The sequence below is a fragment of the Amaranthus tricolor genome, chromosome 6, assembly GCF_026212465.1.
Source record: "Amaranthus tricolor cultivar Red isolate AtriRed21 chromosome 6, ASM2621246v1, whole genome shotgun sequence".
In the NCBI taxonomy this organism is placed as follows: domain Eukaryota; kingdom Viridiplantae; phylum Streptophyta; class Magnoliopsida; order Caryophyllales; family Amaranthaceae; genus Amaranthus; species Amaranthus tricolor.
In genome coordinates, this window is record NC_080052.1 from 6,091,351 (window position 1) to 6,108,109 (window position 16,759).

Sequence of the window (16,759 nt, forward strand, 5' to 3'; positions counted from 1 at the left end):
ATAGAATAAATAGATATTAATCTTTAATAAGTTGAACTTAAAATACGTTTGTAAAAAGAACACTCAATCAAACAATTATCTCAATTAAAATCATATATTTAGATGATATGATGTTTCTCACCCAAAGTAACCATCAAATTCTCATCCTTTCACACTAAAATCATTTGGGGTCCCACCCCCACCCCACCCCACCCCACTCCTAAAAATGATACTCTATTAATTAAGAAAACAATTATTTATACAAAAACAATACTACTATCATTAATTTTTGGGAAAAACAATGGTCTAAAATCTGGTTTCTAGTATTCATAGAAGGCAAAAGTGGAATGAAAGAGAAGTGGGTCCAGGAGAATAACATTAAAACGAGTACTACTACTAGTAATATTTTAGGGGTATGAAATATGAATGAATGTTATCAAAGATACATTGTATTAGACCATACTGTTATCCTAATATGGGAAATAAAATTAAGGGGGGCTGTTTCTTAATGTATCTGATCAATCTCTTTTCTCTCTCTTACCAACTCATATAAAACTTGTTTTCTTCTTGCTCTAATTTTCATCATTCTATTCATTCATCACATATACATTTTTTCCCTATATTTTTTTATAGGGTTCTTCCTCACCTTCTTCTTTAATCTTTGTAATGTCCTTTGTATTTGCAGTAATCTTTCATCAACTCTTCTGGGTTTTGTTTTCCATTGTTGGGTTTCTCTTCAATTTGCAATCTTTTCTTGATTTTTCACTTCAAGTTTCAATCTTTCAGTCATGTCCAGTCTTCTTAACTACAAAGGTATGTTCTTTTTGATCTTTCTTCATTTTTTTTTCATGTACTGGGTGTACTTTAGAATTTTGTTTGCTCAATTGGGTTAATTGAATTTGGTTATGATCATCATTTAAGGTTCATGAATTTGATTAGTGTATTATTTAGCTTGTGCAAATATAGTCAAGTTTAATTAGTTACCAATTTAAGATGGTTTAGTAATGTACTGCTCATACATATATACATGCTGATTTGAGTTAAGAGTATTTTTTCTTGTTAATTATGTATAATTGAATGATGATTAGCTGAGATCAACTGGGTTAATTGAATTTAATTATGCTAATGATTAGCTAAGATTTAAGATCATGATATCAGCTAATTAACTGAATTATGCTAATGATTTTAATTAGTGGACCTTCTAAATTGGAATGGAAAACTTGCTCGATTCGTTTACATCATGTAGCTTATCAAGAAATAATTGTTAATTATGTGCTTCTGTTTGTGAGTTTATTGATCTGAATTCGGGAGAGTCCGAGGGATAATATATTTCAGCTTAATGGCCTATTGTAGAATGTGTTTCTGTTGCTTATTTATACTGTTTCTATAAATTTTCAGGGAATGGCTCGCTGTACAGTGAGAGATCATTCTCAATGGAAGCTCCTTCGTGCAAACGTGCACGAATCGATGCCCCATTTTTACTCTGGGGTCATGAATCTGAGCAGCAAAAGGGTTCATCCCTTGATGTTCTTCCTCAGGAATGCCTCTTTGAGATCTTTAGGCGCTTGCCTGGCCAAGCAAGGAGCAACAGTGCTTGTGTCTCAAAGCAATGGCTTTCTCTTTTGAGCAGCATCCGCAGGGCTGAAATGTGTGATAGGGACGCACTAGCAGTATCTGAAGGTGAAGAAATGGATGGTTGTCTTTCGAGGACCGTTGAAGGGAAGAAAGCTAATGATATTAGACTTGCTGCTATTGCTGTTGGAACTGCTGCTCGAGGTGGACTCGGAAAGCTTTCTATCCGAGGCACTCAAGGTGCGACTGTCACTAATGTCGGTCTCTCAGCTATCGCTCGTGGGTGTCCATCTCTCAAATCTCTGTCTTTGTGGAGTGTCCCTACTATTGGGGATGAAGGGCTTATTGAGGTAGCTAATGAATGCCCCATGTTGGAGAAGGTTGATCTCTTCCATTGTCCATCTATTACCAACAAGGGTTTAACTGCTATTGCTGAACGTTGCCCGAATTTGACAACTTTGTCAATCGAATCATGCCATAACATCGGCAATGACAGTATCCTAGCGATTGCTCAGGGCTGCCCTAAACTTGAATCGATTTTGATTAAGGACTGCCCTTTTGTTGGGGATCAAGGGCTTGCAAGTTTATTATCATCATCCTCTTCAGTGTTGGCCAAAGTAAAGCTTCAGAACTTGAACATCTCGGATTTCTCGCTTGCTGTCATTGGCCACTATGGGAAATCTATCACCAACCTCACCTTGAGCGGCCTAAGGAATGTGAGCGAAAAAGGGTTTTGGGTAATGGGTAGTGCTCAAGGTTTAGAGGCTTTAGTCTCCTTGTCGATTTCTTCATGCTTGGGAGTAACAGATAAGGGTCTTGAAGCTATTGGCAACGGCTGCTCTACCCTTAAACAGATTTCCCTACGCAATTGTTGCTTCATGTCGAATGATGGATTATTGGCATTATCAAGATCAGCAGAGTCTCTCGAGAGCATGCATTTGGAGGATTGCAATAGAATTACTGTATCCGGAGTTGTCTCCGCCCTCTCCAATTGCAGTTTTAAGTTCAGATCTCTTGCCCTTGTGAAGTGCATGGGTCTTAAGGATATGCCGTTCTATGATTCAGTCATATACCCTTGCTTATCCCTTCGATGCCTTTCCATCAAAAACTGTCCTGCCTTTGGCAGTGCTAGCTTGGATATCTTGGGTAAGATGTGCCCCAATCTAAGGCAGGTAGACTTAAGTGGCCTGTATGGGATTACAGACGACGGTATTTTCTCTGTTCTTGAAAGCTCGGTAGCAGGTCTCGTCAAGTTGAACCTCAGTGGCTGCATAAACTTGTCCGATGAATCTGTTGTTGCTATTGCTAGACGCCATGGAGAGACCATCAAAGTTCTGAATCTCGATGGGTGCAGGAAGATTTCTGATGTGAGCGTGTCTACCATAGCCTGCAGCTGCCCGTTGCTCAGTGAACTCCATGTCTCGAATTCTGCCGTCACAGATTTAGGCATTGCTGCTTTATCTTGCTCGCAACAATTAAACCTGCAAATCCTTTCCATATCTGGGTGTGCTCGGATATCAAACAAAAGTTTACCGTTCCTTATTAACTTGGTGAAAAGCCTGGTTGGTTTGAACCTTCAATACTGCAATGCACTTAGCAGTAGCAGTGTTGATATGCTGATGGGCAATCTTTGGAGATGTGATATTCTTTGCTGAATGCCCGGTTTTCACCACCATCTTCAGTTTTTACTGCTCATGATCCCAGTGGCTCGGAAAATCTCATCATTTCAGGTTTAATTGTTTTCCAGAAGGATCTTTGGCGAACCACACAGACGCAAACTTTTTTGCAGGTTTCGGAAACCTGTTCGTTTTGGTTTTTTATGTCTCCTAGACGGAAAGACCGTCCTTGTTACGAACCACAGATACCCTTTTGATGCTCAATGTCCTGATCATGTTTTAAGAGCTTCAAATCATGGGCAGAGTAGACTTTTTCGAGCATGCCTAAGTCATGATTTTCTCTCTGCATACAGCTTTAAGGAACACACAAGTCTGTTTGAGAGTCTGTTTATATGTTTGGAGTCTTTGGCTTCCCTCCTTTTTTGTTGTAGTTTACAGTTGCTTTAGGCAGTTTTATGTGATGATAGGAAGAGTCCTAGGCTTTGGCAATGGCATCGAGTTTTAACTCATTTTTGCCATCCACAACCTTTTTTAGGTTGTTTTTTGATACTTTACCAAAGTTCCTAGTTTTTCTGGCTCTTCTTAATTGCTTAATCTGTACTGGGCAACCCTTTTTGTTTTTAAAAAAATCAAAAAGACAAAAAAAATAAAAAAATAAAAAAATAAAAAAATTGAAGCTTTATGCCTCATTTTGTCTCTTGTAAGTTGAGTATTTCTTATTATGATTATGATTCTATTTGTACGCCCAATTTTCCCTTAAGGACTATTAACCATAGTTACGGGAACGTTCTTCCTCAATCATCACGAAATACGATTCAAATCGCTCAGGAGATGTCTTTGTGTAGAAAACCTCTAAAAGATATTTTAGCCTTCATTACAAATTAACGGAAAAAGGAGGAAAAAACGAGATAAAATCTAAAACACTAACAAATTACACTTAAAAACAATCTATAACTATTGCTAAAACAAAACACTGCTGATGTCATCACTTTTCGAAATTGCTTACATGTCACTCTCAATAAAAAAATTTCCCTTTAAAACTTAATGATGATATCATTGTTATAATGACTATTACTAATATCTTTGAGTTTACTATCTAAATATGACTATAATATTATCAATATTGATTGATTTTTTACTTTTTAGGTTACTTCATTAAATGTACTAGAAAGTCATAGAAGTATATATTTTTTTAAATTTTATAAAATCTTTATAATGTTTTTTATTAAATGAGTATATGATATTTTGAGATGGTTAAAACATAAAGCCGTAAATTTTTTATTTTTTTGTTTATATAAATATGTCAGAAATTTTAATAAAGTCGTGCATCGCACGGGCATTAACTAGTTTCTAATTAAAGCCAAAAAACATTTTAATTTAATTTTGTTTTCATATATATTTTTTATACATAATTTATCTTGTTCTTAATCGTTCTCGAGCCAATCTAGATTGCATTTCTTCTTTAGTATAAAAATATATATAAATATGATTCATTTTGTGTCTTATAACTTATTTCTTATTATGATTATGATTCTCTATGTAAGCCCAATTTTCCAATAATGACTCTTAAGACTTAGCAATCAAAACTGAGATGCTGAGAATAATCATGGGTTTATCCGTAGATAGAGTGGTTGAAGGTTTTGCTTTTTATTTTTGTATAGAAGTTTAGTTTAATTTTCACTATTTACTATTAGGATTAGTTCTCTTATCCCTTTGTTGCTTATATAGAATATTAGAAACTAGTATAATCCTCGTAAAATGCACAAAGTATATATATATATGTATATATATATATATATATATGTATATATATATATATATATATGTATATATATATATATATGTATATATATATATATATATATGTATATATATATATATATATGTATATATATATATATATATGTATATATATATATGTATATATATATATATATATATATGTATATATATATATATATATATATATATATATATATATGTATGTATATATATATTTATGTATGTATATATATATATATGTATATATATATATATATGTATATATACATATATATGTATGTATACATATATATGTATATATACTTATATATGTATATATACATATATATGTATACATACATATATATGTATACATACATATATATGTATACATACATATATATATATATATATATATATATATATATATATATATATATATATATATATATATATATATATATATATATATATATATATATATATACATCTCATAGTAAAGCTTATAGAGTTTACAATAAGAGAACTATGTGTGTACTATGTGTGTAGAAGAATCTGTTCACATTATTTTTGATGAAACTAACTTTATGACAAGTGAACAAGATACAAATAATTTTAAAATAGGTCTTGCAAATTTGAAAGATGATGAAGATTTAACTAAAGAGCAAGATCAAAGAGCAATCGGAGGACTACTAACTCAAGAACAAATCGAAGCACCTAACCTAGTAGAACAACCGGTAAATGAGAACAAGCACGGTGTTCCCAATCCAGCTGTTCCCAGAAATGAGCAAGATAATCAGGATGAAACTGAGCAGAATAACAATCAAGTCAGTGATCCTATTTCCACAACTGTCCCCACTAGAGAATTTGTGCCCAAATCGTGGAAATATAAAAAATGTCATCCACTTGACTTGATCATCAGTGATCTAAATAAGGGCACACAAACTAGATCCCAAATGAGAAATTTCTGTGCACACTCTGCGTTCCTCTCAACATAATTGGAACGCAAAAATCACGAAGAAGCCTTAAAAGATACCGAATGGGTTAATGCCATTCGATGAATTGAATGAATTTGAAAGAAATAAAGTGTGGCACTTAGAACCGAAACCAAAACACAAAAAGGTGATTGGACTGAAATGGGTATTTAGGAACAAATTAAATGAACACTGAATCATAGTAAGAAACAAAGCAAGGCTCGTGGTTAAAGGGTACAATCAACAAGATGAAATCGATTATACAGAGATATTTGCTCCTGTAGCCAGGTTAGAGACTATCAGAAATCTAATTTCTTTTGCTGCTTTTATGAATTTTAAATTATACCAAATGGATGTGAAATGTGCTTTCTTGAATGGTTTTCTTGATGAAGAAGTCTTTCTGGAACAACCCCTGGCTTTGAAAATCCTTCTTTTCTAGATCATGACTATAAGCCTTATAAAGCATGTCTATAAGCCTGATAAAGCTCTTTATGGACTAAAACAAGCTCCTAGGCAATGGTATGAAAGACTATCAAAGTTTTTGATTGAAAATAATTTTATTAGAGGTAAAATTGACAAAACCTTATTTTTCAAGAATAGAGGTTCTGATATTTTAGTTGTTCAAATTTATATTACTGATATTATTTTTGGTGCTACTAATGAATTGCTATGTAAAGAGTTTGCTAACCTAATGAGCACTGAATTTGAAATGAGTATAATGGGAGAATTAAATTTCTTCCTTGGTTTGCAAATTAAATAAACAACTAATGGAATTTTTATTCATCAAAAAAAATATATAAAAGAACTTCTAAAGAAATATGGTTTAAATAATGTTAAAACAAACCACACACCTATGACTATAAATGTTAGATTAGATGAAGATTCAAATGGAATTGATGTTGATCAAACTATGTATAAAGGCATGATTGGTTGTTTATTATATCTAACCGCAAGTAGACCCGATATTGCTTTTAGTGTTGGTTTATGTGCTAGATTTCAATCAAATCCCAAAGAATCACATTAATACAACAGTGAAAAGAATTTTGAGATATTTGCAGGGAACAGATGACTTGTCCCTATTTTATCCAAAATGTCTATGAGTTGAAAGGTTATAGTGATGCAGATTATGCAGGAGATCTTGTAAACAGAAAAAGTACATCAGGTATGGTACAATTCCTTGGCTCTTGTTTAGTGTCTTGGTGTTCCAAGAGACAAAACACTGTTGCATTATCCACTGCAGAAGCAGAATATGTGGCAGCAGCAGCTTGCTGTTCCCAAATGCTTTGGATCAAGCAACAGCTAGGAGACTTTGGTATTAAGTTTGAATATGTTCCTATTTATTGTGATAAGACCAGTGCCATATGCATATTTAAAGATCCAGTGCATCATTCTAGAGTTAAACATATACATATAAGACATCATTTTCTCAAGGATAATGTGGAAAATAAAAATATAATCGTTAAGTATGTTAATACTAATGAGCAAATAACAGACATTATGATTAAACCACTTCCAAGGGAACAACATGAAAAGATGAGGTTAGAACTTGGCATGATCAAGCTCCACTAAAGTTTATGACAAGCATTCTCCTCAAGGCAAAATAAAAATTGAATGTTTGATTCATCCACAAAAACCTTGGTTAAGAAGTTAACCATTAAAAGGTTCATGTAACACCCGAATTTCCTCCCTTCCTTCACGATTCTGGTGGGTGTTACAGTTCAGGTATGCAGTTATTTAGAGTACGTACTATGATTGCTATCTTGAATCCATGTTTAAATTGATCAAACCATATCAGCATTTTTTAATAAATAATAGTCCTCAAATTAAAACAAATGAGGGCATCATTATATTTTTTTCAATTTTTTTAAGTATCATTATTTTTAGATGGTCAAACGTAAAATAAATTATTTATGAGGGTCGGATCGAAAAACTGTTACTAACAACCAATTCCATGAATCTATCCACTAACCATTCATCATCCTCCTTGTTCACACATACAATTAATTAAATTAATTGTAGTGCAACTCCTCAATAATCGTCCTTTCACAATCTATAATACCACTCACTTACTCTCTCACGTCAAATCACTCATTCTAAACCCTCACATCACTTTACTCACTTTACCTACTCTCAAACCATCACTCTCATTCAACTTCCTCAAACACAGTTTCTACAATCTTTTTCACCGTCCCTACTCGCCATGAAAACACCAAAAGTTATCTCCTCATCCAAGAAAACAAACAAGAAAATGCCTAATGTAACAACACTCAAACCATTAAAGTTAGTACATCCATCACCCATGATCACTGCACCATTATCATCCTCAACGGAACCCAAAAATTCTGAGCCACCAAGTTTCTCAACCATGCTTGGTGGATCTAAACGACAAAACACCTATACCAAAAAGGAATCATCATCTTGACCAACAAAGAAAGCCAAGATTATAGATCCAAACAGTCCAAAAGAAGTCGCTAAAGAGATGTCAGTAGGATTTGGACTTGACAAGTATTGGTATGACACTACTCCCTTTCCACAATTACACGCCATAATTGGGAATCAACAATGGGAAACCCTTATGACCGATTATTGCTGTAACCCACTTTACCCTAACCTTATGCATGAATTTATTTTAAATTTTTCAATTTAAAATGGAGTATGTTCAAGTGTTGTTAGAGAATTCAAAATTGAGTTTAATTGTGTAATGCTAGGAGAATGGTTTGAAGTGCCCTTTGTAGGGTTTGATACATATCATGTAGGAACAAAGATCGTTTTCTTTGTGATAAATGAAAAACAGTGTTGGAAGTTTTTAGGAATAAATGAAAAGAAAGGAAGAATCAGTCACAACATTGCTCGAAGATTCATTTTGCCATGCAACTCAAAGCGTAGCGAAATAAATCTTCGTGAGGCAACTTTAATCTACTGCTTAGCCAATCACATTAAAATAAATTTTCCTTCTTTGATGATCTCACATCTATCTGACTGCATAGAGAAGAAGTTTATGGTAGGTTATAGAGGTTTATTAATGTGGATTTTCAAGAAGTTTGGAGTCCCGTTGGACAGCCTACAGTTCCCCATGAGTCCCAATAACAATATAAGTGTCAAATGCCTTAACAATTTGCACCTAAGAGTTTCAGAAAAGGAATTCTAGAGGAAATTATAAATAAGGATGTCGAGGAAGTAAATTCAGAAGAAGAAAAAGAAGATGAAGAAAAAGAAAAAGAACTGAATGAGGGAAAAGAAATCTAAATAATATTTGTTATTATTGAGATTTTTTTAAAAAAAAATTTTAAAGCCTACACAAAAAAGAAAGAACAATCCAAATAAAATTATATATCTGAAAATTAATTGGGACCCTTCTCAAAAATTTAGCGCTTTCTCAAAACTTAAAAACTATAAGCAAATTAATTGGGACCCTTCTCAAATTTATTAACTAAAAGATGAACAAGTTTCATCTCATCTTATATGTCTTACATCAAAATATTCAATTATCCAATTTTGATATTCTCTACTATTAAAATAACTTTATTGATAGTTTTTATAAAAGCTCATTTTAAATTTCGAGGACGATGATTGAAATTAATTAAGTTGTTCCATTACTTAAAATATTGAAGTTTCGAAAAAAGAGAGATATACTATAAAAGGAACCAAGTCCTACTATTTTATGTTCACAATTATTAAAAATCTATTGCAAAACAAAGATCACATTATTAAAAATAATGAATATTAAAAACTCTAGAAGATTTGCAACTTAAAAAAGTAATAGAATGAATGTATCATAATCTTGCTTAAATATATCAAAATTTTATACTAAAATAAACATTTATTGGCTAATTATTTCATGTTAATGGGGTTGTCAAATAGTAATAGCAAATATTTCTACTAAGTATATGTATGCAAGATAAATTACTAATAGATATTTCATACAATAAAATCAAAGCTTCATTATTGCAATCTTATTTAAAATTTGTTGTTATATATAATTTCTTACTAAAAAAGTAGTGCAGTTAACGACTGTTATATTAATATTTTATTAAAAAATGTATGTTGTCCTATTTATAACAATTAAATCATTATTATTATGAGATACATATAAATTACAAGACATTTGACTTTACCAAAATTTGACTATAATCTGATAGTGGTTACATTACATACACACAAAACTAGAAAAAGTATATCTCATGTTAGTGTATTGAGGGATTCGATTTCATTAAATTGGTCCGGCTCAAAAACAAATTTTCTATTTCTTCTTTTTGTTATTTTGATACTACCATATAGAGGAATTTAATAAAATTTTTTTGGCAGTACAATTTCTGTAAGGGATTTTAACTAAATGGTAGAATTACCATAATAACAAAAATACAATAATTAATTGAAAAAAAAAATACTTTTATCCACAAAATATCATCTATTAATTACCCTTGTTCATTCTTGTTCCAATAGATTTCTATCGTTTGCCCCTTTAGTCTTTTCGAGGAATTCTCATGCAATGCAAGATTTATCTTCTTCAATCGATTGGCTATTATTGAATTTTCAGCTTTATACATTTCGTGTTCTTTACCATTTACCGGTAAACGCTTTAATTAATGGTGCTAATGACTTGCACATATTTAATTCAAGTGAAAATTCTGATTGCGCACATTTTCCATGAACAATATTTTTAAAATAAATGTCAAATAAACAAAAAGCCTCGTAGAAACTTTTATTTTCAAACTCTAAATTCTTTCTTGTGTTGACTAGAGTAATAATATACAAAAAATTGCTAAATTTCACATCTAGAAAGTTCAATTTATGTTGAAAGAGCTTTGAATAAAGGAGCAATGGAAAATCGATGAAAAAGATGGCGATACAATGAAAAAGGTAGCGATAAACAAGAAGCGTTTTACATTTATACTTGATTGCAACATGATATTTCATTAATGCTATAGTGGCATGTGAATCTCAAAGCAAAGTTGTAAGATTTTATAGGTTAATGAACACAAGTAGAAATTACCAACAACAAAATGGAAGTGTTCATCACCAATAAACTTCATTCATAATTTTCTTAGCTTAGCTACAAAACCAGCAGTTACAAACTTACAACGTACAAACTTACTACACATCCCATGAAAGTGTTCTTTATCAATTTTTCTTACAAACAAGTCATAAGTTTACAAGGTGCCGGATCCGTGACCGCGAAATACCATTACTCCATTTGTGAGTTCAATCATCAAATTTGAAAATGCTCGATCGATCTCCTCACTATGAAGATGTATCAGAATCATCTAATAAAATCAGAAAATCTGGTGCCGCTTGTTTTCGTGATCTTCGTTCGCATACCTTTACAGTCATGTTTCTTTCTGATTTCCTTGGACCGTGTTCTAGAGCTGGTTCATGTATGGGTTTCTACTGCTCAGCGAGGTTATCACAAAACTTAGCAAAACATTCTGGACCAAACTAATCCGGCGTTAGCTGCAAAAACATATCAAAAAAGTTGGAGGTGTTATGGTAATATTTAATTGTTTATTATTTAATAAATGTCATTGTAAAACCACCTAACTACCCTTTGACTTACCTTTGACCTTGACTCTTGGTCAAGGGGCTTTCCCGACATCCTTTTCAATTTGCTTAACCACAAGTAAATAACCTCCTTAAACCCTAGAATAACTACCCACTACTATCCATCACACCCATGATGACCTGTTCTCTCCCTGAAGTAACTTCCTCTTTACCACTATAAATAGAGGCAGCCAGCATCATTAACACCCCGAAGTGAAAATACCATATCGAAACTCTGCCAAAATCTCTACTCACTATCTTCATCAACACACCCAAAATATAAACAACCAATATCCTGATATCTACATTCTTGCATTCAATTTGTTATCATTTATTCATTGATCTCTCATCTCTGATCTGACTTGAGCGTCAGAGGGGTTTTCCAGGAGATCACCCCCGGGCAAGGTTGACATGTTGTGTTGCAGGACTTCAGGTTATTTATACGGAAGGATTACATCTCACTTCCACTTTATTGACTGTTGACTTTGATAGCACTTCCACTTTAGGTATTTCAAGTGTCTCTTACACTTCCTCGTTTCATAACCGGAACAAGAGGTATTAACGGTTGTAACAATAAAATTTCATAACGCTAACTGGAATTAAGTGGCTCCCACAAGTGGGGTTTGGGGACAAACATACACAACCTTATTGTTATTAATGATAATACTAACAAAGACAAGACAAAAATTGAGATATGATTTAAAGTCATGTTATCGTAACTTCAGAAGGTCAAGAGATATCATACAAAATCAGGGTAGCCACTTGATTTACTAAATGTTTTTAGAGCATCATCGAGGAATCGTTTGATAAAGTAGAAAACAAATCTACCATAGTTAACATTATTTTTCTGTTGGGGAACCTAAAAAGTGAAAAGGGGTTGCATTTCAATCAGAGAATGTTCAACAATCAAAGATGGTTAAGCCTCTTGGAAGTATTTACAAGATATTCAATAGAAAATACTTGAATGACGAACAAACTACATCAAAGAACATAATAATATCCACACTTTTATCACATAGGCTCACTTCAAAATAAGAAAAGGCTTATATAACATGCACCTGTGGCACCAATAGAGGAATACGGTATATATCAGCTTTAGATTCAGATCAACCTTGGGCTTGAAATATATCGTAAACAAACCTAAAAAAAATATTAAAGAAAACCATTTATCCACATAATCTACATTATTTTTTTCTCAAAACAGTGATGAAAACAGGCTAGGAGTTTGGCGAATGATTGTTGATTGGCTTTGTTAGTTGGTTTGTTTGACCAATTAGAAGTGTTGACTTATTTTGTTGGCTTTAAAGCTAATTGAATAAATCAGCTGATTATGAAGAATTTTGTAAAATTAAATATACGTTGACCAATAAGCCAAAAGCATCTAAAAAATACTAACCAACTTATTTTCATATGCAACAAATTATGTTAATTCAAAATTAATTACGAGCTAGTGTTACTTACCTATATAACATCTTTTCCAAAACATGCATCGCAAACAGGAAGCCAACCAGAATAAAAAGTAATTAATACGAACACATACCAGCAAACAATAGGTACAAATACATCAATGAGCGCAATAGATAATCGAGAAAATCTCCTTTTGTTTTTTAAGTTTCCAATCTAGACTTTTCTTGCAATAAGTTGTAGAATTCCAAAGCATCCAATTAATCCATTGATTTCTTTTTGGTTTTAGAAATGCTCTTCCATATATTCCTAAGAGTTTTAGAAATCTGAATTAATTTCATAAAGACATTAAGAAAAAGAGACCCTTTTAATACCAGGGGATAATTTAAAAAACAGATGTTATAACTTATGAGTAAATCGTTGTCCCTCTATTTCATTGCCATTCAAAGCCCATAACTACTCTAACTTTCACCAAATAAGAAGCAAGTTTTAAATAATTGACTAAATTGAATAATTAAAGAAAGCAAAAAACCAACCAGTATACACTTAATCAGTTCTTCCATGTGCAAAAGCGTAAATAATTATGGTAAGAAAACATAATGGTAGAAAATTTGATATTGTGATATCTCTTGTGTCCTGAATTGTAAAAATCGAGTGCTAAGGTTTTATATCTTGGGGCTGCCTATGGAACTAATGTGTCCCATGTTATGATGTTGTTAGTCTTGTTCGTGGCTCACTTTATATCGGATGCTTTCTTTATATTTTTTATTTCTGTTGTGTTAGTTAGTTTTAGATGAAATCTCAATTTATTTTCCAAGAAGGTGTTGTTTTGTAGTTGATCTTTATCATCTTTCCAGCAGCATTGCCTACTTCAGATATTAAATAGTGTTGTGGGTGAACTCTTATTAGAAATGGAAAATTTTAGTTTCATCTCAGCCTTTTCAAGTACCTCAAAGTTCATGTTACTGGTTAATATTTCTTATAATTTTTCTCTTGTGCTAACTTTTCAAAAAATTTCTTTATTACTTTTGCATTTATCCGCTTTATAGTTCCTTTAAAATCGTCAAATTAATTTATGGTGGAAGCTTGTATATATTATGCAGACTTTGTGAGAGTAACACTAGATCATCAAAGTGAAAATATGTGCTAAATGATGAAAGTATTAGACCAACATCATAGTTAGACTGAAATTTCATAAAAAGACTTTGGTCTTTTACGAAGAGATAAATTTCTCATAGAAGTGATTTAGCAAGCCTTGTAAACATTGCTTTGTGGGAAAAATTTAGTATTGTTTGTAAATGATGATGGTAAGTGGTAAGCATACCAATGTCTAATCTTTGATCATCATGAACATTGAGGTCAATTCACACTGTTTATAATGGTGAATGTAGTGAAGCTAATTCTTGATGATTAAAGAAATAATTAAAATTGGTCTAAATCACAAATCAAACTAAACTAAATCATGGTTTAATTACTTGGTCTAAACCGTAAATCAAACCGAACTAAATTGTCAACCTCACTATAGGCGGTATTTTTTAATGCTTCTTAGTTCATCGATACCTGGCCAAAATATGTATCGATGATATGTTAAGCAATATTAAACTAAAGGTTTGTAAATTGGTTAATATAATTAGCATTAAAGAGTTAGCACTTACATGTTCAAATTTAAAGTTTTCATTTATCTTATGTTCTCATTCTCATATCCTCTCAATCCTAACTAGCGGAAAATTCAGCTTCACTACCAAATTCAGTACTTAAAATCAGAGTTGAGTTTCTGAAAACCAATCAAGAACTAAAAAAATATCACAGTTTCAATTCACTACCAAATAGATAATAGTTTCAATTTCACAACCAAATGGATATTAGTTTTAATTTCACAGTCAACAGTAGAACAATTCACACTTGAGCATTAGTACTCATAGTTTTCACTTACACACAATAAGTTAAGTCTACAAACAAATTACAACCAAAAAAATTTTTAAAGAATTCAACTTTTGAATAGATTAGCCAATGAAAAACGGCATGGCAAATGAAAGTAAAAAGTTTAAAAAAACGATACCCAAAAAAAAATAAAAATAAAATGACAAAAACAGCAAAAAAAATTGTGACATCCAAGATTCAAAGAACACAAAATTATAATAAAGGTTTAATGATTTTGTGTTTCTCCTCCCAATCAAGCAAAATTATACTAAACAAATCATAAAAAGTAAAGAGAAAGTAAAACCTAAAACCTCCTGATTGTTACTGGAACTTTCAATCTTTTTTTTCCCCATTTGCAAACAAGTTAGCTCCTTTTCTAGGTTTCATGAGATTAAGATTCAAATTATAAAGAATAAAACAGGAACTAGGAAAAAAATTTGACTTTTTTATTCTAAGTGGTTGATAAATTTACCAGGTGTAGGATGTATTTGGAGAGTGAAAGTCGTATTATATCTTGATAAGTGTACTTTGATATACTATCGTGAAAAGTACTCCAAAAAATATGGCTCATTGTTTAAAAACAAAAAAACAAGCAACTTAAACAGTAATAAATAGTCCCTTTGAAATTCCTATATTGCCCTCAACACTGTTCTCCTTTTGCGGATCTTATTTCCATCTAACACGCCATATCCTTATTCTTTACCTGATCTCCTCACTTCTTTTCCTCCATTTTCCTTTATCATCATCTGCATCTTTTACTATCTCCTACTCCATCCTAATTTTGCTCTTTCTTCTCAGAGTTCATAGGAAAATCAGTAGATTTACTCCAGACTCTGAAAACAAATTCACATGTTCCTCAAGTTTAGATCTATAGCAACTGCAATGATGGTGAGTAAAAAGTTTAATAAGTTGAATAGTGTTATAATGGCAAGAATTGAGCTTGCTGTGTTGAATTCATTTTTTTTTCTTGATGTTTAAGTACCCGCAGACATGTTTCTATAAATATGTCTTGATATTTTTATTGATTTGTGATTTGGCGCTGATCTATAGGACTATATGGTCAAAGTATTGGAGCTTTGTCGCTGTATCATGTGTTGTCAGGAAAGACGATCTTACATATTACTAGAGAACTTGACCCGTTCTTTATTAAAGGTATGAATTTATCTTTCGTATCAGGCGCTATAATGTGGGGATTATTTTGGTGTTCTTCTGGTTAATAGGTGGGATTCTGAAATATGATCTTGCTGTTATAATTACTGGGTTTTAATGAATGAACAAACAAAGAGAAAATGATAAGGTTACAAGATTTGTTGAATACTGGATTTGCTTTAGAGACATTAGTGGAAAAAAACGTATCTGCTGCGGTTTTCCTTAGACGCAGCATTAAATAACAAAAAAAAAAGCAAAAAAAAATATAATACAAATGCTGCGGTTTACCTGATGCCCGCAGCATATATGCCATTATATGCTGCGGTTTTAATAAGTCTGAAGCATATAACCCCTTAAATGCTGCGATTTTTTCTAGCCCGTAGCAAATAGTCAGTCCAAAAAATTAAAACCTGCATTTCAACATTCAATTGCTTAAAACCCTCATATAACTGTTGTATTCCTAAAACCCACGACGACGACCGTCTTCTTCTTCAAGCTCTTCAATTTCAAAAAATTTCTTCAAAAACCCACAGAAAATCTCTTCAAGTTCTTCAAACACCCACGACTCTACTATGTTCTTCTCTTCATTTCGTTCATCATCTTACAAACCCCACGACTCTACTGTTACTGTGTTGTTGAAATTTGTTGCTTCAATAACCACCCATTGCACGAATTTCCTTCTCCATGTTTGTTTAAATTCTTCAACCCACCATTGTTGCTTTTCCTTCAAAAGCCACGAAATTAGGGCTAAGTCTTGTTCTTCTTCAAGGTACAAATTTTTCAATCTTTGTTTAAGTTCTTCAAGAATAGCTTCATTGTGTTTTAAGGATTTAGTCTTTTTTAATA

The 16,759-nt window shown here is 32.2% G+C and overlaps 1 protein-coding gene across 1 annotated transcript; it reads left to right on the forward strand.

Moving 5' to 3' along the window:
• The first annotated feature begins 422 nt into the window (after window positions 1–422).
• On the forward strand, window positions 423–3,838 carry LOC130815038 (EIN3-binding F-box protein 2-like). The gene is made up of 2 exons (XM_057681366.1): window positions 423–792; window positions 1,378–3,838. Exons 1-2 carry the CDS (start codon window positions 768–770, stop codon window positions 3,204–3,206), a joined length of 1,854 nt encoding a protein of 617 aa, XP_057537349.1. The 5' UTR covers window positions 423–767; the 3' UTR covers window positions 3,207–3,838.
• The last annotated feature ends 12,921 nt before the right edge of the window (window positions 3,839–16,759 follow it).

What these genes read in the sequence shown, in the direction of transcription:
- LOC130815038 (XM_057681366.1), top strand. Translation starts at nt 768, where the DNA reads ATGTCCAGTCTTCTTAACTACAAAG. An exon ending in CAGTCTTCTTAACTACAAAG is followed by an intron (nt 793 to 1,377) that starts GTATGTTCTTTT and finishes ATAAATTTTCAG; the next exon opens with GGAATGGCTCGCTGTACAGT.